Consider the following 25,462-nt stretch of genomic DNA (forward strand, 5'->3'; position numbering starts at 1 on the left):
GAATACAGATGAATTAGATCAATGGTATTGTGGGTGTTAGGTTCCTAGAGGCCCAAAGACTGTGGAGAAACCAGGCAAAAATGGGGGGGATCAAAATAAACTGCCCTATTATGCTACGTGGGCCTCCAGTCTGGAAATGCTGCCCACCCACCCACCCCCCTGGTCAAAGATCTGGATTTTTTCCATGAAAGAATGCAGATTTTTTTGGTTTTTAAAAACAGAAATGAGCCACAAAATGGCTCCTTTTCTTAAAATGGCAGCCAGAAATGAACTCCAAGGTCATTTACAACCACACCCCCAGCCCACGGATACACATAATTAACCCTTTTCCTCCCGTCCCCCTTCCCCCCGCCCACATATGCCAAGGTTGGGTATCCATTACCTGACTGCGGATATGCAAAACTGCGGATAGCGAGATTGCCTTGTAACTCCTTCCACAAACAGAAGAAATTCTGTTTGTGTAAATGGTGGAGGGTGATTTTTGGCCCCCTGCACTCTCAAAAGATCTGTTCCTGGGGACCTCCAATCCTTAATAGATTTAGTGAGTCACAAGGGGCTACAGAGGAAGGGCAGATTGGTGAAAACACCCTCCCCCACATGTTGGATACATGATCCAATGCTAGCTCCGCAGTTCTCTATGTGTGCAATTATTATATCTTTGCTAGCTTAACATGTAGCTTCCAATTGTGATTTGATTATGTAAAAATTTTGTAGGCCTTCAGTAAGAAAAAAATTGATGATCGAAAAGAGTGGTTGACGAACTTCATGGAAGATAGAAGACAGCGCCGGTTGCATGGACTACCAGAGGTAATATTTAAGTATTAAGAGGGAGTGGCAAAGTTATTTTTTGTTGATGTGAAAAGTAATAACAACTTTTTATTTATTTTAGCAATTTTTGTATGGTACAGCAACAAAGCATCTCAGTTACAATGACTTCATCAACAAGGAGTTGATTCTCTTTTCAAACTCTGATAATGAGCGATCCATTCCATCCCTTGTTGATGGTGAGTAGATCTTTATGAATGAATATATCATATGTTTTTTATTGTCATTTTGAGTATGTAATTGTTTTGAAAATGAGCCAGTTTGTCACTCTGATGTGTCTTTTCAGTCATCTCCTTGTTCTGCTCTTCCCAATGAATCAAAACTGATTCAAAAACTTTATGTTTTTATTGCCTCAGTACAGATCAGTGCTCAGATGGTAGGGTGAGGTGGGTGAGCAACATGGTCTCCTTACATTTTGTGATGATCCCCTTGGTTACTGGTTTTAGAAGGCCACAGGGGGTATGATTTGGTTAAAACTGGGGGAGTCAGTGAGAGGGACTTACAGATTTCATTCAGAGTCCCCCTATCTTCCTTTTCTCCCATACTTGGAACATTATGAATCCAATTTCAAAATCATGGTTTAAGTACAGGGAACATGCCATCACCACATCTTGCCTACTCCCCTCTCATGTCACACAGTTTCCCCTTTCCTGGTTTGCTCTAGCCATAATTGTTGTGATGTTTGATTAGGTGGACTGTGGTTAGCATGAATGAATGAATCCAGACTATTCTTTGAAACCATGGTTTCAAAGCAGTCCTGGTTAGTAATATAAATGGTTTGATTCTGAAATAATGGCAAACTATGGTTGCACAGACCAGGAAAGCAGGGAAGGACAGGAGCCTGAAGCCTCCAATTTACCAGATTATGGTTTGACAATTGAACAGTGTGACGTTTGAACCTGGCCATTCTGATTCCAGTTCTTGCTGCTTTGTGCTGTTTCGTTACCCACACAAAGATAATCATTATACTTAATTCTCTTAGCCAGCAAACAGCCATGAGTGGAGATATGGCAAGGTTATGTGTGCCGGGGAGGAAGGCACCTGATTGGCTGGGTGCCGGTTGGCTGATGTTCGCTGGACTGAAAGCTAATGGCAACGAGGAGAGGCAGGCGAGGCGGTGGCGGGCCCAGCCACGTTAGGGGAGGCGGAGGTGGTAGGCCCGGCCGTGTTGGGAAGGCGGAGGTGGCGGGCCCGGCCACATTGGGGAGGCGGAGGTGGTGGCGGTGGGCCTGGCTGTGTTGGGGAGGCGGAGGTGGCGGGCCCGCCCGCAGCAGGGAGGTGGAGGCGGTGGTCCTGGCGGTGGCGGGGAGGTGGCAGCAGCAACTGGCAATGGCTGCTGTGAGGAGGAGGCGCGGCCGTGGGCCAAGGCGGTGGTGGGAAGCCGCAGTGAGGAGGCGGGTGTCAGGAGACGGTCGCAGAAACCGTGGGTGGGGAGTGGGGTAGGGGTGTGCACGGAACCGCAGAGCTGCGGTCCGGCACTGGGGTGGGGGGTTCCAAAAAGACTAGGGGGGCTTTACTTAACCCTCCCAACAACCGCGCTGTATTTCTCCGAGTAATCGGGCGGCAGGATAGCTCCCTGCCGCCCCCTTCAAAGTCCTGCTCGGCTGGCGGCCGCCCACAAGAAGACCCGTGGCGTTCAAACAGACCCATCGTGAAGTAAATCCATCGTTACGAAGATCCATCGTTAAGAAGATCCGCTCTGTGTAGTCCCCGCTTGCAAGAAGTCAAGACCCCCTCCCATTCCAAGTCACAAGAGAGGGCGGCGGGAGAACTCCCCTGCCGTGCCCTTCCCCTTTGCCGGTCTGGCTGCAAATGGCTTCTAAGAAGCCTTTCGCGCACGCGCGCGAAAGGCTTCTTAGAAGCCATTTGCAGCCAGACCGGCAAAGGAAACGGCAGCCTGCAGGGAGTTCTCCGCCGACCGTTTTAAAGGAGAACGGTCGGCGGAGAACTCCCTGCAGGCTGCCGTTTCCTTTGCCGGTCTGGCTGCAAATGGCTTCTAAGAAGCCTTTCGCGCGCGTGCGCGTGCGCGAAAGGCTTCTTAGAAGCCATTTGCAGCCAGACCGGCAAAGGGGAAGGGCACGGCAGGGGAGTTCTCCCGCCGCCCTCTCTTGTGACTTGGAATGGGAGGGGGTCTTGACTTCTTGCAAGCGGGGACTACACAGAGCGGATCTTCTTAACGATGGATCTTCGTAACGATGGATTTACTTCACGATGGGTCTGTTTGAACGCCACGGGTCTTCTTGTGGGCGGCCGCCAGCCGAGCAGGACTTTGAAGGGGGCGGCAGGGAGCTATCCTGCCGCCCGATTACTCGGAGAAATAGAGCACGGTTGTTGGGAGGGTTAAGTAAAGCCCCCCCTATTCTTTTTGGAACCCCCCAGACATTCTTCCCGAACCAAAACCACCCCGTGTCCGGACTGGTCTGGAGGCCTTTAGAATGGCCTCCGAACCGGTCCGTGCACATGACTAGAGTGGGGTGGAAAGCAGCGATTGGGGAGTAGGGGGGGAGAAGCGGTCAGGCGTCGGGACTGGAGACTGAGGCATAAGCTGGGGGGGAGGGCTTGGGTGGAGGGGAGTGGGGCTGAATGTGTGGTGCCCGTTGGAGGCTGGGGTGGAAGGGAAACTGGCAGTGGGGCTTCCCTGTTCAACACCTGGGAGGAGGAGCGGCGGTGGGGCCCTTTTTGGCCGCCTGCTCGGAGATGCTCTGTGCAGGTGGTGGTGGGGAGGGAGGGGAGGAATGGAAGTGGGGGAGGGCAAACGAAACCGGGGCAGGAGGGAGGATGAGGGGGGAACAGCCGGCCCCAAAGAGCGCAAAGATGTTCTGTGCAGGGTTGGCTAGTTCTTGAATTATTACTCTTCTTCAGAAGGTCAGATAACAGTTACTTTGTCTTGCAATGTTTTAATTTAGGAGTATGACATTCTGATTGGTTTCTGTTACTTTGGAGTAACATTCAGTTACTCCTCTTCAAACGAAATCCAAGCATATTTTAGTGAGGCTTTATGAAGTCTAGCTTAATGGCTCAGGTTCAGTATTTATGAATCAAAGGTTAGGAATTTTTTGGTGGGGCTAGTAACAATAATAATACTTAACATTTTTATAGCACTTTTTGAGTGTGCAAAGCTCTCCTGGTGTATTGCCTTGATATAATCCATATAGCAACACTATAAGATAAGTAAGCATTATTTCCATATTACAGCTGGGGAGCTGGGCTGAGAGGGAGTTGCTTGCTCAAGGCCAGCTAGTGAGTTCATGCCAAAGGTGAGATTTGAGCCCTGGAAATCCTGATTTGCAGCTCAGTCTTTTAACCCCTATGCGAAGAGGTGTGAAGTTGGTCTTTTACTAACCTACCATTTAAATCTACTTCTTATTCCAGAATTGTCAAACTAAGGCTGCCGTCTTTAGATTCATAATGCCATGACTATGCTATACCCAGTCATGGCATGATGAGCCTAAAGATTGCAGCCTTAGTCTGAAGATTCTGGAATCGAAATTAGATTTAAGTGGTAAGTCAGTAAAAGGGCAACTTCACATCTAATGGCAGCAATGATGTACAGGAGAACTGCTGCTTGACACCAGGCGTGCAGTTCCACTGCCATTTTCGTGACGTCTCAAGCCACCAGTGTCATGGTTCTCAGTCTCAGCCTGACTTCAGCAAGCCAGCTTCAAATGTTGATTTTAGAGGTTGGAGTTTTGCGTGTTGGACTGAGATCAGTAACCGACATTCTCCGCCTGACATTGGTGGCTTCAGACATAATGAATACTGCTGCGGTAGTGCATTCTCCTATACTTAGTTGCTGTGTTACATGTGAAGGAAAGATTTATTTTCTGTGCTCTTGTGATACTACTTAGTTCAATATTCACTTGAATTCATATAGATTTGTTTTTAAAATTTATTAAATTTTTAGTATCATTTTGTTCAGCATTTCTCTTCAAGTGCAATAAGAGAGAGATTGGCACAGCTAGAGCACAATTTCCAAAAGTGTTTTTAAAAATTAAATAAATAAATAAATAAATGTTTTTCTTCAACAGGTTTTAAACCAGGTCAGCGCAAGGTTTTGTTCACTTGCTGTAAGAGAAATGATAAACGTGAAGTTAAAGTTGCTCAGTTGGCTGGTTCTGTTGCTGAGATGTCAGCCTACCATCATGGAGAGGTGGGTATGAATAAAAGTGGGCAGAGTGAGCAAGTGTGCTTTGCATCAGGGGCATATCTAGGGGTAGGGCAGGCAGGGCACGTGCCCTGGGCGCCACTTGAAGGGGGCGCCATTTTGTAAAATTAATTTTTTTTAAAGAATGGCTTCCAAAAACAAAATGGCCACCGTGCATGCTCATATGGCCTCTGTGAGGCTCTAGGTCATGCCAGGCTTTGCAGAGGCCATTTGAGCATGCGCGGTGGCCATTTTGTTTTCAGTGGCCTTTTTAAAAAAAAGATTATTTTTAAAAACGGCCACTGCACATGCTCAAATGGTCCCTGCGAGGCCCTAGAGGCCAGCGGGGTGAGGGGGAATCTTTGCAACCCCCCCAGCCTTTAGGAAGCCCCCCAAAGGAGCTACGGGTAAAAATAATAATAATAAAAATATAATATAAGACACTGTACACATATTCAGATTGGCACTATGTACAGAGAATCAGGGCTTGTGAATACTGAGCTGACGCTTAAGAGCTAGGATTGTATTCATTTGCTCTAACTTTGCTTCTTGTGATAAGTGAATTAAATGTGATGTCTTGCTAATATGGCTATTAATGGTGAGTTTGTCTTTGAATCAGTGTGAAACCCTTAATATTAAGGCCCACTGGGAGATTCTTGTTCTCTTTCTCTCATTTTAACTGTCTTTCTGAAATACTAGAATATATTCCAAGCAGTGACAGTTTACTCTGCATATCCTTTAATTATTTACAGAGTATCTGGGGAAAGTCAAATTCTCCATTGATTTTTAAAACTTATGTAATGGTGATGCTACAATGCATAGTAGAGAATTAGACAGGCACTTCTGTTTAGTTTTCCAAATACATCTCCACATAGTATTTGGGTATTTCATGAGCCCCAGCATACTGAAATTTGTAGTTTTCCAGCATTTTTTGGTCTGGCTACGTCCACTGCTAAATAGTTTTTGAAATATTAAAAGATTAACGAGCTTGACTTGTATTTTTCAGCTGATATGATGGTAAAGTTCTCTGAAAGATGGGTGTCAGATGCTTGGACAGGGGGTGCAATTTCAGTGTTTGCCCTAGGTGCTGTTTTCCCTAGATACGCCTCTGCTTTGCATATTTCTTTGTGAGAACTTGGAGACCATGGTCAGTTTGGGTAACAGGGCAAGCCCAGGTTTGGAAAAGCAGGCCTGATGCCATCTGTTGCTTCCTGTTTGGTGATTTCAGTGGTAAATGCATGGAAGAAGAACTTCCACCTCTTTTCCATCATGTCATCATGTATATATGACAGTGATACTGGTGAATGTGATAGGTAAGATTGGGAGTCTTCATTTCTCTTCTACTCCCCACTCGCAGCCCTTTTAATCAAACTTGATAGGAAATTAGTCAGTTAAGTCAGTATTTGATTCTGCAGTAGATCAAAGATGACAAATAAATGTCTTTTTAAAAGGTGCAATATTGTACCCTGTAGTAACAATCTTCAAATATTTTTCTCCTAGCAAGCGCTAATGATGACTATTGTCAACTTAGCACAGAACTTTGTTGGAAGTAACAATGTCAGTTTGCTACAGCCTATTGGTCAGTTTGGTACTCGGCTTCATGGTGGCAAGGATGCTGCAAGTCCCCGTTACATTTTCACTATGCTAAGGTAACATTTTGTTCAAAACAAATTTGTGGGGCTCAGCTCATTGAAAGTGCCGACTCAATGTGCTTCAGCTGTGAAAAAGGCCAATTCCATGCTAGGGATCATTAGGAAGGGGATTGAAAATAAAACGGCTAATATTATAATGCCCTTATACAAAACGTTGGTGTGGCCATACCTGGAGCACTGCGTACAATTCTGTTCACCACATCTAAAAACAGTCATTGTAGCAGGGGCATAGCCACCATTGTGCCAATGGGTTCAAAGAACCTGAGCCGCCAATGAAAAGGGCTGCTGAAGCCCTGTGGCTTGGGCTCCAGAGGAGCCCAGAGCGAACTCCCCCCTAGGGGTGTGCAAGGGTCCAAACCAGTCCGGACGGGCACGGGGGGGGGGTTGTAGCTTTAAGGGTGGGGGTGGTACTCCCCACCCCCGCTGCTCTTCCCCCTCTGGCGCTGTGGTTTTAGAGAAAGATTCTGGGGCGGCAGCGTTCCTCCCTGCCGCCCCTGGCCCCGTCGTTAGCCTGCAAGTACCGAAGTAAAGATCACGCATGCGCCCTTTCTGCCGCACGTGCACACTCGCCGCCGCGCACGCGCTCCACTGATGTCCCACGTGGGCTTCGGCATTGGAGGATACTCCCTCCCTGTCTTCAGCACAAGATGTGGTCATAACATCTGTGTTGAAGCCATTGGCACCAAGCATGGTCTTGGCATCAACAGCAGAGTCGACTTCAATATCGACAGTGAAGGAGCTGCCTTTGATATAGAGGGCATCGACGTTGAAAGTGTCGGCATTGACTTTTAATGTGCTCCACTTTGAGTCCTGCTCAGATTCTACCTTTGTCGATCTCGATGCCTGCAACACTGAGGCTGACTCCTATGGTGTCGGGGTCTGTCTCGGTACCAAGGGCAATGTTTCCTTCACTGGCATTGACTCCAATAAGATTGCCGTTGACATCAACAATGCGAGACATACCCTTGGCTCTGAATACACCAATTCTGACAGAACAGGTTGTCAGCTCCCGATTACTTTTGAGATCGAAGATGCTGAGGCTGGTTATATCTGGAGAACTGGAGCTTTGGACCGCAACACAGCACAATCTCTGCTTTGAGTGCTGGACTCCATTAACACTACCCCATCTACATCAACGTTTAGAGGTTTCCTGCAATCTGTAGAGCGTGACACTCATGATTTGGTGGAGTCAACTATTGCTCAGCAGTGTCCACCTGGGTGTTATGCACTTACAGCAGCACATCTAGCCACTACGACCAGTTGGCACACGTGGTTTCTTGCACCAAGACTCATCATCTGCCCGCCCTTATGGTTTCGGACGGGATTCCTCAGGTTAAGCATACAATTACCAGGAGGATAGATCATAGGAGTGAACCTCGTTGGACAGACAGACCCCACTGGCAGTGGCCTTTTCTCATGGTCTCCCTGTAAGAACACTGGCTGCAGGGTGTGCTTCTGCACCTGTAGCAAAGCAAAAGGTATTGACTGCATTCGCACCACTCAGACATTGATGGAAGAGCCCCAATCTACGTACACTCCGGTAATGCTGTCTAAACAGACTCAGATGAAAGCAAAGCAGTTCACATAAGATGAAACACAGACTCACCTTCCAATGTCTGAGCCTCTACCTCCCTGCTTAAGCCTTTTGCAGCCGAGTGGCGGAAGGGCCAGCAGGGGGGTATCCTGCCGCCCCAATTGCTAACTAAAAAAGGCGCGTCGGAGGGGGGGAAAGCGGCGGGAGGGGTAAGTACACCCTCCCCCGCCCTTAAAGGAACCCCTACCCCAGTGCCGGACCGCAGCTCTGCGGTTCTGTGCACATCACTACCTCCCGAACCTCCCCACTGCAGTAGTACAAGTCTACATCATAGAACTCACCTGTTGCTACAGAGATGATTGCCTGCTCTGGCAGTCATCCAGGAACTGAAATGCTGGCATTTCTTCCTGCCTTAAATAGCTATGTGGTCACATGGGGCAGGGCGAAAGCGCCACAAGGAGCTGTGGTAGTCCACACCAAGAGGCTTCCGCACAGGTGCAGAACCCATTTCTAATGGATGCCAGTGGTTCACTACCAGATCATCAGTTACAGGTGTGCAACCTGTTTTTCATAGTGCCCTCATATTCATAGTGTATAACTTAACCCCTGTAACCTGACAAAAAGATACCTTTTGGAGTGGTGACTTTTTAAAATATGCGATGCAGAGAGCAACTAAGCCTGTTCATCCCAGCATAACTTCCCTCCACTTACTGTTGTTGGTTGGATTGTGAGCAACTTTGGGACAGAAAACAATTTTCTTATTCTTTTTGCTAAATAAGCCCCTTTGAGAACATTTTTAAAAGTTGGTTGAAAAGCAGTATACAAAAAAATAACAACTGCTTGACTTGAAAGTGCTTTGATTCTTTTTCTTCTTTTACAGCTCTTTAGCAAGACTTCTTTTTCCTGCAGTGGATGACAACCTACTTAAGTTCCTTTATGATGATAACCAGCGTGTAGAGCCTGAATGGTACATTCCCATAATTCCTATGGTCTTAATAAATGGTGCTGAAGGCATCGGCACAGGATGGGCATGTAAAATTCCAAACTATGATACTAGAGAGATTGTGAACAATGTCAGACGAATGTTAGATGGATTGGACCCTCATCCTATGGTAATGGAACTTTAATATTTTTTTTAAAGGGGTGGGAGGTAATTTTATAATTCATATTTTTAAAAGATGGATTTTTCTGGTTTTTCCCCCTAAACAAAGAAAGCTAATGTGAGATATTAACCCAGTTTGGACATAATACAGAACTGAGAGTCAAGTGGACCCACAGTTCCGCTCCCTCCCCCCACGTGCTTACCTGTCCAAATTTGGACGTAAGCTCTGGCCTCCTCTCTGCAGTCTGCAAGACTGCAGAGAGGAGGGGGAACTGGCTGCTGGATTTTCTCCTTTGATTGATGGACACCCACGGCAGCCAGTTGGGATGGAGAGAGGGAGGAGCTTCCTTCCCTCAACTCTGGTCCTGGGTAAGGCTGCCTCCATTACTGAATTTGGATGATATTGAGGCAGCCATAAACTGGAGGCCTGAGCAGCAAACCTTACTACAACCCAAGGGTTCAAATTGGAGTTTGGTGAGTGAACCCTCAGTTTCCCACATTCGGACATTCAGGTTTGGGGACCTCTGGCTGCTCTGTCTCCAGTTCCCCATTATGTTTGAACCCGGTGCACGTCTTCAGTATCTATGCAAAAACCTAATTTGTCTTAAAATGGTAATGTGGGCTTTATTTTAGATATGTGTTCTGGTGAAAGCCATTTTTAAGGCCTAGTTCTTCATTTATATGTAATATCTGTATTTGATCATGACAGAATATGGCATAGTTAAGGCTGTACACATTTTCAAAAAGAGCTTTTCATTTGTCTGGGACTAACGGATGCTAATATCAAAGAACTGCTAAATGTTATGATCCTATGTATTGAATCCAGTTTTAGCAACATGCATATGAGAAATCTAGCAAGTTCTCACAATATCCTTGCCACAGTACTATTTCATCTGTTTACTAAGTTTATTTAGAAGAGGTCTTCAGGATGCCTCAGACCTGGAGTGAAAGTGATTCATTCTTCTGTCAAAGTTATTGTACAGGATACTCTCTAGCATTTTGTGATGGTGACTGTTATTTATGAATACATTTATAATTACGTGCATATACATATATTAATAACATGTCAACATTCCTTCCCAGCTTCCAAACTACAAAAACTTTAAAGGAATGATCCAGGAACTTGGTCAGAACCAATATGTAGTGAGTGGAGAAATATTTGTGGTTGACAGGAACACAGTAGAAATTACAGAGCTTCCAGTTAGAACATGGACTCAGGTGAGTTCTTTTAACCAAAGTCATTCAAGATTTTGAACATTTGTACTGTTTTATTTTAAAGAACTAATGCTCATTTTTAAATGTATTTATAGGTTTACAAAGAGCAGGTGTTAGAACCTATGCTGAATGGGACCGAAAAAACACCAGCATTAATTTCTGATTATAAAGAGTATCACACTGATACAACTGTGAAGTTTATTGTGAAAATGACAGAAGAAAAACTTGCTCAGGCAGAGGCTGCTGGACTTCACAAAGTCTTTAAGCTTCAAACAAGTCTAACTTGTAATTCTATGGTAACTTTTCTATATGTTTGACTACCAGACTAACAATGATTTACCATTTTTGTTTTGCCATGGTACTGAGAGATTCTATACATCACATGACTAAATGCATCTCTTATATTTATTTTTATAGCAAAAATAATAATGGCTTATTTGTACTTTAATTTTTATGAGGTTTTATGAGGTTTTTTATGAAATCTCAGTTTCAATACCTTATTGAAGGAATCTGGTGAAGCAGAAAACACTCTTTCTTTTTCCACTGAGTACATAATTTAAACCTCAGTAATTAAGCAACTCAGAAAATGCTTGTTCCTAAGATAGGAATGGACTCACTTTAGCCTCTAGTTTATTTACATGCTCATGAGTTGAAGATTAGAGTAAGTTCAGAATTCCAAACTCCTAACACAATCATGGCTCTCAACTTAAGAATGAAATAGAAGTATGTAACAAAGTGATTATCTCAGATATACAGAGCTTACCTTTAGATGTTTTGCTTTTGGTAGAGGCACACCAAAAGTATAAAGAAACTTTATACTGGTACAAGACACCAGTGAATAATCCAACATAGAAAGGGGAGCACTTTCTGAAATAAAATACTCTAGAATTCCTTGTTGATATAGAAGTGTATGTGAAGTTTTATTTTCTGTCAGATTCAAGTCTTATTTTCTATCAAGATTGAAGTATTTCACATTAAATAATTAGTTGAGCAAAGCTAAGCCTTTGGTTTAATTTACTGATCTGGATCATGATCCGTGGGTTGCAGTTTTGTGTTTTGTTTCCATGTGTTTTTGTGAAAATAAGTAATCTCCTGGGTATATTTAACCATGTGCAAAGTTTTAAATAATTTTTAATCACAAATATTTTATTTTTGTATAGGTGCTATTTGATCACATGGGCTGTCTGAAGAAGTATGAAACAGTGCAAGATATTCTGAAGGAATTCTTTGACTTGCGGTTAAATTATTATGGCTTGCGCAAGGAGTGGCTTGTAGGAATGTTGGGGGCAGAATCTGCCAAGCTTAACAATCAAGCTCGCTTCATTTTAGAGAAAATACAGGGGAAAATTACCATAGGTAAGAACTTGTAAAATTTAAGGCACCTTTTAAAGTTCAGACGACCATACATAAAAACATCTTAAATACAATTTTTTCCTTTATTGTTTCACATAGAGAATAAATCAAAAAGAGATTTGATTCAAATGTTAGTCCAGAGAGGCTATGAATCTGACCCTGTGAAAGCCTGGAAGGAAGCACAAGAAAAGGTAACTCGTGTAGGAAACAAGAATGGTTCTTTAACTGAAGAGGAGTTGTTGTATTGCCATTTTTTTTTTACAATATCTAAGTTGGTTGTTCTTGTTTTTATTCTCTCAAGTATATGGATATCTATATATTTAATTCTCTAGGGACTATGTGTGCCCAGGATTTGGCGGCGGAACTCTTGCCACTCTCTGCGAGAGTTTGGGACTGAGGGAAACGTCGGTTGGGGGTTGGAGGAGCCCAGAAGAGGAGGCCGAGGGGGTGCCGCTCCGGCGGCTGGGGGCGACGAGAGGAGAAGAGGCAGCGGGTGGCTGAGCCGTGCTGCCGAGAGGAGCCTGTCTGGGTGGGCAGCAGTGGCGGTGGGCTCCTGAAAATGGCCGGGTGGAGGCTGGCGCAGCAACTGGGGCTGTTGTGGCGGGCATGGGGGCTGGGAGGGGAGAGAGTGGTGGAGGAGGAGGCGGGCCCTGGTAAAGGAGGCGGCCAGTGGGCGAAAATGATGGGGAATAGATTGGGGTGGAAGTGGGGGGGAAGCGGCGAGGAGAGACTAGCAGCACAAGTGCTGTGCCTCGGTTCGGTTAGTATATTTTTAATTGTCTTCTGCTCCTACCAAATTTTCTTGAAACTCATGAGTTTTCAACTTTATATTGCTAATAAGAAAGAAGAATGATCTAAATAAAATACTGTCTTAGTGGTGCAGCGGGGAAATGCTTGACTAATAATGCTTGCCGGTTTGAATCCCGCTGGTATGTTTCCCAGACTTTGCGGAAAACCTCTATCGGGCAGCAGCCATATAGGAAGATGCTGAAAGGCATCCTCTCACACTAAGCGAGAGGAGGCAATGGGAAACCCCTCCTGTATTCTACCAGAAGAAAACCACAGGCCTCTGTGGGTGCCAGGAGTTGAAATTGACTTGATGGCACACTTTACCTTTTACCTTTATCATCTTTGCAGTTGTAGGAAATATGTACAGTAGCATCAACCAATTTGATTTTGTTATAGGCAGCTGAAGAGGAAGAAATGCAGAATCTGAATGATGATAATTCCTCCTCTTCCGGATCTACCTCAGGCCCAGATTTCAACTACATCTTAAATATGTCTTTGTGGTGTCTCACTAAAGAGAAAGTAGATGACATCATTAAACAGCGTGATGCAAAAGTGAGTATTTTTCAGAACCTCTAACTTAAAACTGCTTTCTAATCTTCTGTAAATGAGGCTGTGGTATTGCAAACTATGGGACAAGAAGTTACACTATAAATGTTAAGAATTGGTATTTTGTATATGTTGGCCACATTCTCATGATAGGCTCAGTCACAGTTAAATAGTTAACTGTGTTCAGCAGGCTCACTTTTCCCAATGGAGCAGGTTGTAAGAACCCAGAATTTCCAGGCAATCCTGGTTACATCACTGATGTTAACCAACATTTAACTTGGAACGCTAACCAGCCCCATCATGAGCACAATGCCTTTTATGTTGCAAAATGTGTTAAGATCATTATTAAGACACTATTGATCAAACATATGTATAGAAATAATAAATTGTGCAGTTGCTTGCATGAATGACAATCCCAACTTTGGTATGATAACATTTGATCATCTTGAACGTTCAGAATACATTTGTTAGTTCAAGAATTCTCACCATAATCACATCTTTTCCTTTGTGTTTTAGGGAAAGGAACTCAGTGACCTCAAGAGAAAATCTCCTTCAGACCTTTGGAAAGAAGATCTAGCAGCATTTGTAGAAGAGCTTGATGTAAGCTATCTTTCTTAATTAAGTACTAATGTCTCAGTTTTCATTGAGGAGAATTAGTCTGGAATAGCTGTTCTTTTAAACTGTTTTCATATGAAGCCTGTTGGAAAAGAGTGAAAGGCGAAATCTTCGTAGTTTCAGAGGCGTAACTAGGGAAAACGGCGCCCGGGGCAAGCACTGAAATTGCGCCCGTCCCCCGTCCCCCGCCGCGACAGGGAAAAACTCAAAAGGTCAGGGGAGACAAGCTGCCTGATGAACGTCAACCCTAGATGGAGCCCACTGCCGCCGTGTCCCTTCTGCTGCTGCCCCTACCTCGGAAGGGAAGCCCGGCGTAAAGGCGCATGTTCTCTTCCAACCGGATGTAATCCACTTCGCCTTGTGAGGTGGAGGGAGTGGCCAGGGGTGGGTAGATGCCCCGCAGCTCCAGCCGCCGGGGAGGTGCCACCGCGCTGAACTTTCTAGGCGCGCTCCCCTTTCCAAGTCCACCAGGGCGCCAGCAAAGGCTTCTTAGCCCCAAGAGAGGCAGGAAGCGCGGGGCTGCTGCCATGGCCGTGTGAGAGAACTTCTTCTCATTCGGTCTAGTGCTGCGCAGTCTGGGGGCTACTAGCCGGTGGGTGATGAGGGCGGGCAGAAATGTATTAAGACCGCCCTCCTCGACGGTGGGAGGAGGTGAAAACACTCTGTTCAGCCCAGCGGCCTCATCAAATTCCTCTTCCAGTTTTAAAGGGACCCTAGAGAGCCGCTTTATACCCAGTCAGGCGCAGCCGTTTGCTCCATCTATCTCCGTAGTTGTCCACACCAGCCTCGGGCTTCAGGTGGGGAGGAGGAAGTGGACCTGGGACCTGGCATGATCTGCATGTAAAGCAGGTGCCCTACTACCACCGAGTCATCTATGCCCTCACCACCACCCCGTAAAAAAACATGGAAATCAATTGGCCATCTAGTAATAGAAGTATAAGGGCCAGCCAGGTGCAATGCCAAGCCTGCCCCGCCCGACCAAGTTCACACATCAGTCATCACACACACCTTGTCCTGGTGCTTTTGCTTGTGTTATGCGGCAGCGGCCGGCCGTTAACTCCCCCTAGTGCTTGTGCTCAGTGGCCTCAGCAGCAGAAACACTCCCGTCGCTGCTCCAACTCTGAGTCCGACTCCCTGCCTCGTCGCCGTCGCACGCGCTGCAGGCAGCGAGCTGGGAGGAGGAGTCAGACACCAGCACCATGCATGTGCGACTGGTGGCAGGGTGGGGACTGGGAGTGCGGAGTACTTGCTGTTCCTGCTCATGCTGTGAAGATGAAGATTGTTTGAGTCGACAAACTTTAGGCGCCCGCACGCCAGAGCCGAGCAATGGGGGGGGCGGGGTGTGGTGCCGGGACCGGGGGAGGGGGCACCATGCGGACCGGAGCGGTCGGACTGCTCACTCGACTGCTGTGCTTTAAAAAAAACCCCAAAATGGGAAAGCCAGGGGATCGGCGGGGGCACTTTTTGGCGCCCCCCATGTGACCAACCAGGGTGGTGCCCGGGGCACGTGCCCCCCTGCCCCCCCTATAGTTACGCCTCTGCGTAGTTTTATTTGTTTGCAGTGTTATCACACTTGTTTGCCACACGTGTTACAGTGGCCAGGATTCCAGAAGCTTCAGCAGTATGCAGGCTTTGCACTATGAGTTTATTTTTTGCATTAAGCATGTTTTGCCTGGGCGTCTATAGTTTATTACTGCCTGCCAAGTTTTTCTACAGTACATATTCAGATACATCGTCTGCAACCTGTGAATCTAACAGCGCTTTTTGGCAAAGATATTTTCTGCATGTTGTTTTCCTTTTAAAAACATTTGGCTAGGTCTCTTTAGTTTTAAGAAATGAGAGTAATTAAATTACACAGATCCCTGCCAAGACTGGGAGATACTTGTTTTTGGATCTTCCTACTTAGAAGGTGTGGCATAAGTAGCATATTCTGCTGTGGAAAATGCAGAAATAAGCATATCTCTGTGTTTACTTCTTTATTCAAGTGAATCATATTGTGGCAAAATATATTACCAAATAGTAAGTTTTTCAAGCACTAGTGTTACATGTTTTGCATATATGAAAGGACCTAAGAGAGGAAGTATGCTGCAAAACTTGCATCAGATGAGTTTTGCAAGTTACATTGCTTTTTTAGAAGAGATAGGAAATAATATTACTATTTAAAACAGAATTAATCAAGCACTAGCCTATGTTGCAGTTCTTCACTGCCATGACAAAAATGTGGCTCAAGAATGTTAGTGAATATTGAAACGGAGACCATGGCTGTTAAATTTTAATTTATCTGAAACCAACAATGATACTTGACATTCTCTTTGTGTGTTTAATTTTTTTAGTCTGTTCCCATTTTTAAAAACATATCACTAGAGCCCACAAAAGCCACTCACTAAAACTATCAGAATTTTGGTTGCACAAATTCTGTCATGCCTCATGGCAGGCTGCTTTTGAAACTTGGGAAACTTTTAAAAGCAGTCTGTGATATGGCACTGGGAACTTGTTCAAAGGAGAAAAAGGCAACATAGTGTTATGAATGCCTGAGGGCTTGAGCATACATAAGGAATATCTCAGCCTCTGAGATCTGCCCCCCCCCCCGCCCACTGCACTATCAGTTTTATTTAAGCAAAATGGCATTGATTGCTAATCTGAATGTGCCATGACTAAGATGCCTACATTTCCTCAGACACTGAATCAGACCTACAATTTAACTTGCCTTTCACTAGGGGTAACTATCTGATCTCTGTCTCTAGAATTACTCCATCATGTTAAAGACTGTTAGAATCACCTCCTTAAAAAAACCTCTTTCAAGATAGAATAGGTATTTTTGTTTGTTTCTCCCCAGCATTTGTTAGGAATGGTAGCTAAGTTGACTGTCATATTAGCATTTGTACCACTTGAGAACATTTTCACACATCAATTCATATTATGAATTTTAGGAATTATTTATATTTTCCTTTCATCTGTTCTTAGAAAGTAGAAGCCCAGGAAAGAGAAGATGCCCTGGCTGGGATGGCTGGCAAACCCATAAAAGGCAAAGTGGGCAAACCCAAAATAAAGAAGCTTCACTTAGAAGAGACCATGCCATCACCATTTGGTAGGAGAATAGTTCCACAGATTACTTCTGCTATGAAGGCCGATGCCAGTAAGAAACTGATGAAGAAAAAGAAGGTAATCTATTTATGTTCATGCTGTATTTGTAGTTCAACAGAACAGTGCTCAATTTATTTTTTAAAAGTATGTGTCTTTGAGTATACAAGTCCAAGAGTATGAGCAGTATGATGCCAATGATGATTATATTTTAGATTTTGGTCAGAAAGAACCAGGCTGCCCATACTGTTGGACTTGTGTACTCAAAGACACATACTTTTAAAAAATAAATTGAGCACTGTTCTGTATACCAAATGTACTTTGACTTGAAATGCATGCAGCTCGGCACCTTTGCACTCAGGTGCAATATTCGTATATACTAATCACACAAGCCTTTTAAAATTATTTTTATATTTATAGTTCCTCATAATTTATATTGGTTCCCAGTCATCTCCCATTCAGATATTGATTTGGTCTACACAATTAGTTTAAGCAAAATTGAAACATCAAATGCTCCCAGACCAGTCACTGGAGTGCACCTGCCATTTTAAAAATACTTACTGTGCACCCACAAGCCCTATTCACATATTATGTTGAACACTTGTACAAGTGTACAGTGTACACAGGTACAGTTATTCACACATTATATTGAATTACAGGTACAACAGCACAATTCCTATCTACAGGTGAAACTCGGAAAATTAGAATATCGTGCAAAAGTCCATTAATTTCAGTAATGCAAATTAAAAGGTGAAACTGATATGAGACAGACGCATTACATGCAAAGTGAGATAAGTCAGGCCTTAATTGGTTATAATTGTGATGATCATGGTGTACAGCTCATGAAAACCCCAAATCCACAATCCCAGAAAATTAGAATATTACATGGAACCAAGAAGACAAGGATTGTAGAATAGAACAGTATCGGACCTCCGAAAAGTATACAGTGTACTGTGCTTGATTGGCCAGCAAACTCGCCTGACCTGACCCCATAGAGAATCTATGGGGCATTGCCAAGAGAAGGATGAGAGACATGAGACCAAACAATGCAGAAGAGCTGAAGGCCACTAATGAAGCATCCTGGTCTTCCATAACACCTCATCAGTGCCACAGGCTGATAGCATCCATGCCACGCCGCATTGAGGCAGTAATTGCTGCAAAAGGGGCCCAAACCAAGTACTGAATACATATGCATGCTTATACTTTTCAGAGGTCCGATATTGTTCTATTCTACAATCCTTGTCTTCTTGGTTCCATGTAATATTCTAATTTTAAAATTAATGCAGGTACAGTCTTTGACACAAAATCATGTACAAGTGTACAGACATCTGAATACTTATACAGCATAATGTCTGAATAGGGCTATGGTCTGTCATGTAATCAGCACATCAGTAATGTGCCTGCTCACTTCTGTCCCTGTCCTTAGGCCTTGTGTACTAACAGGTACTAACAGGTTTTCAAACTCCTTTGTAGTAGTCATTTTTATAAATTACTTGGGATGGTTCATTTCAATCAAGTAAAGCCAGATCTCGAAGCCAGTGCTAGTGGATGACTTAAAAATTGCAAGTTGCATTTATCTTGATTGTGTTCTTTTCTTGCGTTTAAGTGATTGGGTGAGTGGGGGAAGGTAAACTGTGAAAAGAGTTCTGCAAATCTCCATGAACCTAGTTGTGATCCTCAGTGTATTCACATCCCTGGATTTGTGTCTACGCAGTTGCCCCAATTGGGATGATCGAAAACTCCTCGTAGTGCTCCAACTCCACCCCTTGCGTGCAGCATTTCCATTTGTCAAGGCAGTTGGAGCACCATTACTATTCAGTTTTCCCCCCAACTTCTGGCAGGATCACTTTGTGGGAAATTGTTCCTTTAAGTTTTTGGAAGAAATCACTGGAAAAGCAGCACAAGATTCATACTTCTTGAAGTGATGAAGGCTCTGCTGTGTTCAGAAATCCTTATATTTATATAGTATACACCCTAAACTATCAAAACCTTCATGTATATTATTCCTATAATCCTTAAAACCTCTCCTGTAACAGACCAATATATTGAGACCAGTATATTGGTCTGTTATAGTAATCTCGTATTAACACCCTGCAATTCTGAGACAGTGAATCTTCTTTTTCTGTGTGGACTTCTTTGAGAACTTCTTTGTTGAAAAGCTATACATAGATATCTGCAGTAGCAGTAGCAAAACAATGGATGGCCTAAGGCCATCCAGTGCATTTATTGCTGAGGTTCAGTTTGAACCAGAGACTTTGCAGTTCACATGTCACTCTCTTTAGTGCTATGTTGGGCTCTCACTGCATTTTATTTTTATTTATTTTTATATTTTAGGGTGATCTTGATACTCTGGCAATTAAAATGGAATTTGATGAGGAGTTTGGCACACCAGTAGAAGGTGCTGGAGAAGATTTGCTTAATACCTCTGGCCCAGTGACTAAAACGCCTAAGCCCAAAAGAGAGAAAAAAGAACCTGGTAAGCAGAGTGGCTACAGAAAGAAGCTGCATCCATAGTTAGATTGGATGATGAGCTTGCTTGGAGACGCTGAGAAGACTAGATTCATACATGTCTCACTCAGCCTCCATTTCAGACATTACAAAGTAACACCATCAGCCAAATGGGCCTTAGGCATATTCCTTGTAATGTCTGGAGACTAACTGCTTATAGTGCTTGTAGTGGGAAGGATATGCACAACGGACCTTGCTCACTCATGTGTTTAAAAAAGAGCATTAAGGAAAAGCTGTAAGTCTGGGATCAACTGTAAAATACACACACACACACACACACACACACACTCTTACACTTATACTTACACTTACACTTCAATAAATAATGCACTTTCTGAATACCAAGCCCTGTTCTGCCATCATTGTTGCCAAGTCCTCTAAATTCCAAGAAGGTCAGTATTTTGGTAGAGTAGATTTTCTCTGAGAGGATTTGAACAGAGGATACATCGCTGGCTTGTATGGAAGAGTGTACAAAGGGACCTGTGATGAGGGCTTACTGGTTTTCAGGAGTTCACAGAATGCATATTTCTGGGCTGTCTCACTCTGTTTTGATGGGCTTGTAAAACATATGAAGTAGGCACTTACCATCAGTTCTCTGATGTTGGTCAGTACACAGTATGACTGGTGGGTCATGGCTTTGTTCCTGATGTTGTTTAAGATGGACGAGTAATCTACATTGTTGCTTTTTTGCTTACTTGCTCAAACCGTGGTTCAGACATTTTGTGCTAGTGCACATTTAATGGCAAAGTATGGTTTGCTGTAAACCAGAGAGGAAGGAAAATGTAATGTACAGTGGTATAATGCATTGGCGAATGCAAGTCTGAGACTTGTTCCGGACTCATTCAGATAGTCAGACAATGGTTTGGCTAAGCTTAACCTGTAAATTCCTGTGTTCTTGAGTCTGTGCTACATTTATTTTACAAAAAATTGACTCCACTTCAGCAGAGTGGTTTTTCTCCAGTTTCTATTTAAGGCACACAGTCAAAATTGTTATGTCCCTCCATGTTCAAATCTCATCTATAGGAAAGATAAGCGCAGTCCAGAAGCTTGTATTTCCTGACAATATTTTTTATGGTCTAATATGATGAACTTTAGGGATGTGCACGAACCTGTTCGAAGGCCCTTTTATGGGCCTTCAAACAGGTTCAAGCACCGGGCGGTTTGAAGGCGGGGTGGGTGTTGCACTTTAAGGGCAGGGGAGCCTTTGTTCCACTTTTCCCTTGCTGGTGCCTGGTATTTCCAAGTCCTATGGGGCGGCAGCGTACTTCCCTGCCACCCCGTTTGCTCTTTGGCTGGAAGTGGTCGGAAGTAGCTGGCGCACGTGCTCCTGACAGGTGCAAGTGTGCGCATGTCGCAAGTGCCCACACGCCTACCCAACGTGCGCATGCTCATGCCCAGCAGGTGCATGTGTGCCAGCTACTTCCAGCCATTTCTGGCTAAAGAGCAAACGTGGCGGCAGGGAAGTATGCTGCTACCCCTTAGGACTTGGGAAATACCGGGTGCCGGCAGGTGGAAAGCATAGGGAGGGGTAAATGCACCCTCCCCTGCTCTAAGACCCCACCACACCATTGAGCCACCCACGTGTGGTTCCGTGCACATCCCTGATGGACTTCTGTATAATTAATCTGAGAGGGTTAAAGGTTGCTTTAATAAGGCTTGAGTAGACAATACTGGAAGAAAAGTTGTATATGTAATTGTATATATTGTTTGCTTGTTACATTTAGATCGCACTCTTCCCAAAAGTCTCAGAGTGGCTTGCAACATTCCTTGGGATTAATAGTCCTGTCCCCAAAAGTCTCACAATCTTAAAAAAATAAATAAATTAAATAAAACAAAAGTTAAAATATGGGCGGGGGAGTTGTTGGAGGAGAGGGGCCAGATAAGAGTTGGTCCTCCTCTGGCTGATGGAGGGACCTCACTGCTTGCCTCACCCTCTGCTGCAGCATAATGCACATCTGAAGTGTATCTCTGAGCCAGGAAAGTTAATGTCCTGTGTGAAGAATATCCAGCCAAAAACCACCTTCTGCAGCTAGATGGAGGGTTAACAGCATTTCATCTATATCCTTTACAAAATTGGTTTTTTTGCTTTGTTCTAGGCACTAGAGTGAGAAGAACACCATCTGCCACAAAGACCGGAGCGAAAAAAGTGAAGAAACGAAACCCATGGTCAGATGATGAATCTAAGTCAGAAAGTGACTTAGAGGAAAATGAACCTGTGATTATTCCACGAGATTCATTACTTAGAAGAGCTGCAGGTAGTCCTGAATTCTCTGAAGGGGGGGGAAATGATGTTTACAGTTATAGGATGTTTTTAACTTAACACTGTGAATAAACAATATTTAACAATGATGATGAGCATTCTCAAAGATATGAATGGTACTTGGGCACCTGACTCCCAACCCAATGAAATGAACTGCTCAAATGAAATTAAATGAAAAATTCTGGTTCTAAATATTCCTTGCACAGTTCCTGAACAATGATTTTTAAATATTAGATGTTATGACTTAGGGAGTTTTCTGATCTGTGCAATACTGCAGTTTCTGCACCTATGCAGAATATTATTTGAAGCTGCTAGATCTCTTTAGCTATGAAACAGACACTACTGCCCTTCCTGTTGCCTGGAAACTAGCCAGTTGTGCTTGCTCAGGTGGGCAGGGTTTATGCCTTCTTACTTGAAATACCTTAATAAAGGAACAAGCTTATGCAGAGTTAAAAGGAAAAATACCACCACAATTTTGATCTAATCTGTATAATAGTGGGAAACATTTAACTCTGTATCAGCGTAACATAGTCTAAGGATGTGGACTCAGTCTGAAATTCTTAAATAGAATTTTAGAGTTTAATATAATAGGTTTCGTATTATATCAGATGTTACAAATAATTATTTATAGCAGCAAATTAGCCAGGAAACAAGCAAAGTAAACAAATGTTTTTTCCTGCGAAATGTGATCACAATTTTTATTGGCAGAAATAAGAGGAACTCTGAAATCAGCCAGTTAATACTCCAAATGCACAGGACCAAAGGGATTTTCATCTGTGCAAGAAGAGTTTTGATGTATTTTGGCCAATGCTAAAAATATGGAAGGATAAGGTGCTTGATTTCTAGTATGCTAGCTATCTCCACGGCTCCCCTTTCTGCATAGGGTCTCAGGAGCTACAAGAGCCATTGTCATGATTCTTGGCATATTTTTGTATTTCCTTTAACTTTAAAATAAATCAGGATTAAGAGGAGGAATATAAATATTTTAAATATATAGGTAAATGCATCAGGGAAATACTAGGATGTGCCCAGAATCATGGTTACAGTGGCCTTGATGATTCCCGGGAGCCGAGGTGCTTTCTGAAATGATGTAACAATAATGCACTTTAGTATAAAACTAAAAAACAGTAGTAGAATGCTCTTCTTCAGAAAGCAAGTTAGACCTTAGAATAGATGTTGGCAGAATTAAAATACACTGAAAGCCAGTAACAGAAAATATACTCAAGGGATCCTAAACCCTACAAGAAGCTGCATAAATAACAGTGTGTTAACAAATGTTTAAAAATTGGGGGCCCTCTCAGGGGACCAGCTATGCAGATGTTTGCAATTGGTGGTACCCAGAGCAGCAGAATGAAAGGCAAGTAAGACATATCAAAAACAAAAAGAACATTAATCATGGAGTGGTTTTGTGTGTTTCCTCTTCACTTTACCCTGGGGAGTAATTCTAAACTTTCCCGGGCAAAGAGCAGCCATCAAAACTCACAGAAGAATGCCAAATCACACAATCTTGAATGTCTTGCCATCCATAAGCCTGGATTGAGAGTGCCCCTACTACAATACTTCATATTGATGCTAGGGCCTGATGGGCTAGCCATACAATCCTCTCATTGGGAACTGGCCAGCAACTAAAGCACTCAATTTATTAGGCCACCCAGCTAGAATGCCTGGATCATTTAACCCAAAGGAAGGGAAAAGGAGGCAGTGCAAATAAACCCTCTCTAAGCCAATGTTATGCTTCTCCATCTGGAAAGAGAGCACCAGGGGCTGAAGATGGCAATGATGGGCACTTGTTGCACTATCCTGTCTGGCCTTGAGCCCCCCTGCCCTCTATAGCCCTTTTCAAACTCATGTCAAAATCCTTAAATTGTGGGGGAGATGACCCAATTCCATCCAGGTGAAATTCTTTTAACTGCATACACTGTCAGAAGCTGACTGCACAATTTTCCTTAATATTTTTGTTCATGGCCTCATTGTTTATGAAATATTACCATCTGCACATGGCTAGGCAATTAATCTGTACGAGTAACATATGTTATGTTTTTCTCTGTGTTTTTTAATGTTTGCCCAAGTTGTCATACTCTCCAGGTTTGTCATTTTCATAATACGAGATGCATAGACGCTTGTCGAAAACTCTTCAGGACTGTCATTTCATTGTGCATATGCTCAGAATACAGTTTTAATTTTACTGGTTGATGTCTGTTTTCACAGCTGAAAGGCCTAAGTACACCTTTGACTTCTCAGAAGAGGAAGATGATGCAGATGATGATGAAGATGCCAACAACAATAATGATCTAGATGAACTGAAAGTGAAAGCATCTCCAGTTATCAATGACAGAGAAGATGAGTTTGTGCCATCAGATGGTCTTGAAAAGGACGAGTATGACTTTTCCCCAGTCAAATCAAAACCTTCTCCAGAGTAAGCATAGTAACCACTGGATAGTTTCTGTTTAGTATCTACCTAGCAATGTAATGATCACCTTGATGACAAAGGAAGTAACAATATGAGGGTAAACCTAGAGTGGTCTTGCAGAAATTTAAAAGTCCTGTATATTTAAGGAGTGAAACACAGAAGTGTGTACAATCCTCCAAGTGGTTAAATGCAAAGAGACCATGGATTGCAACAAAAGTCTTTGCTTCATGTTTCATGAATAGTAGGAGCTTTTATTTAAGGCAAAGAAAGTGCCACTCATGGAAGGAAATTTGTTCTCCTTCAGTAGAAGAGGGTATCGTGTAACAGGTTACTCTTCTCACTTGGTCCACAGGCAGGGTCATGCCAAATTATTCAAGACATCTATCTTTCTGTGGAAGGAAGCCAATCTGGTTCCAATTGTACTTGCTTCACTTCAGTAGGATTCTTCTGGAATTCTACTTCCTGTCTGACCATGAGACTGGATTCCCCCCCCTCCTCCCACCCCATTCTCCCTTCCCAGGATTAGGTAGCTTGAGCAGGAGGAACCCTTATATTATATATATATTGGCAGTGCTAGTGTGCATGTTTTCCTACATTCTTGTCTTTTGATGAAATGTGAGGATACATAGCACTGCAACATGCCTTAATGGCAAACCTCAGCCACTTACCTCTCATCTATATGGTTTGACATATGTATTCTGTAGATCAAGCCTGCACAACATGATGCATGAAGCTGAATGCAGCCCAGCAGCCATATGCTGACTCCTGCCAGTTATTTGGTAACGCTCTCTTCCATTTATGCAGTTCTGAGTCAAATAAAAGAGTCATAGTGGGCCACCATAGATTATTGGTAACCTACATCTGGCTTGGATTGACTTGGCGTGGTCATAAGTTGTGCAGGCCTACTATAGAATCTTCAGCCTTTGTAAACATAGCTTATGGAGGCAGAGTGTAACAAATAATCGATTTTCATTTTTACAATAGGAAGGTTTCCCAAGACAAGCCTAGTCAAGACTTTGGCAACCTGTTCACCTTTCCTTCTTATTCTCGGAAAGCCAATATTGGTATGTATATGTGCTAATATATATAGTATCTACAAATGTAATGTTAAATTGAGACTATGTGGAAACCCTTGGCAAGGTTGGCCCAAGATTGGCTCATGTCTGAGGCAGGGCACCATGCCACTTTCTACAGCAGTGTGCAGTGCCTTGTAGCACCAGATCCTCCCTTCCCACCCAGCAACAGCACCATCACTGCTGCTTCTTCTGTGATCCCTGGAATTGGAAAGAAACGGGAGAAGTTTGGAAGGAGAAGACTGGGGGTGGCGTTGAAGTGGCAGCCATGGGAGCAGGAGCAGTGGCAGAGGTGGAGAGCAGCAGCTTTTGTAGCCCCCCCACATCCCCTTGTTAAGATGACCCCCTCAGTCCT

At 43.7% G+C, this 25,462-nt stretch overlaps 1 protein-coding gene across 3 annotated transcripts in view; it reads left to right on the plus strand.

The window, feature by feature from the left end:
* Positions 1-25,462, plus strand: part of TOP2B (DNA topoisomerase II beta) — a 95,567-nt gene that overhangs the window by 65,341 nt on the left and 4,764 nt on the right. For all 3 annotated transcript variants that reach the window (XM_053263896.1, XM_053263893.1, XM_053263895.1), the window contains exons 17-32: positions 715-807; positions 890-1,004; positions 4,854-4,975; positions 6,470-6,618; positions 9,036-9,267; positions 10,341-10,475; positions 10,568-10,768; positions 11,633-11,828; positions 11,925-12,016; positions 13,011-13,166; positions 13,677-13,760; positions 16,740-16,937; positions 19,191-19,332; positions 21,461-21,619; positions 23,833-24,040; positions 25,019-25,098. In XM_053263896.1, coding sequence (XP_053119871.1) covers positions 715-807; positions 890-1,004; positions 4,854-4,975; positions 6,470-6,618; positions 9,036-9,267; positions 10,341-10,475; positions 10,568-10,768; positions 11,633-11,828; positions 11,925-12,016; positions 13,011-13,166; positions 13,677-13,760; positions 16,740-16,937; positions 19,191-19,332; positions 21,461-21,619; positions 23,833-24,040; positions 25,019-25,098 — 2,362 coding nt within the window. The remainder of the gene's footprint in view (positions 1-714; positions 808-889; positions 1,005-4,853; positions 4,976-6,469; positions 6,619-9,035; positions 9,268-10,340; positions 10,476-10,567; positions 10,769-11,632; positions 11,829-11,924; positions 12,017-13,010; positions 13,167-13,676; positions 13,761-16,739; positions 16,938-19,190; positions 19,333-21,460; positions 21,620-23,832; positions 24,041-25,018; positions 25,099-25,462) is intronic.

This window comes from Hemicordylus capensis, chromosome 6, assembly GCF_027244095.1.
Source record: "Hemicordylus capensis ecotype Gifberg chromosome 6, rHemCap1.1.pri, whole genome shotgun sequence".
NCBI lineage: Eukaryota > Metazoa > Chordata > Lepidosauria > Squamata > Cordylidae > Hemicordylus > Hemicordylus capensis.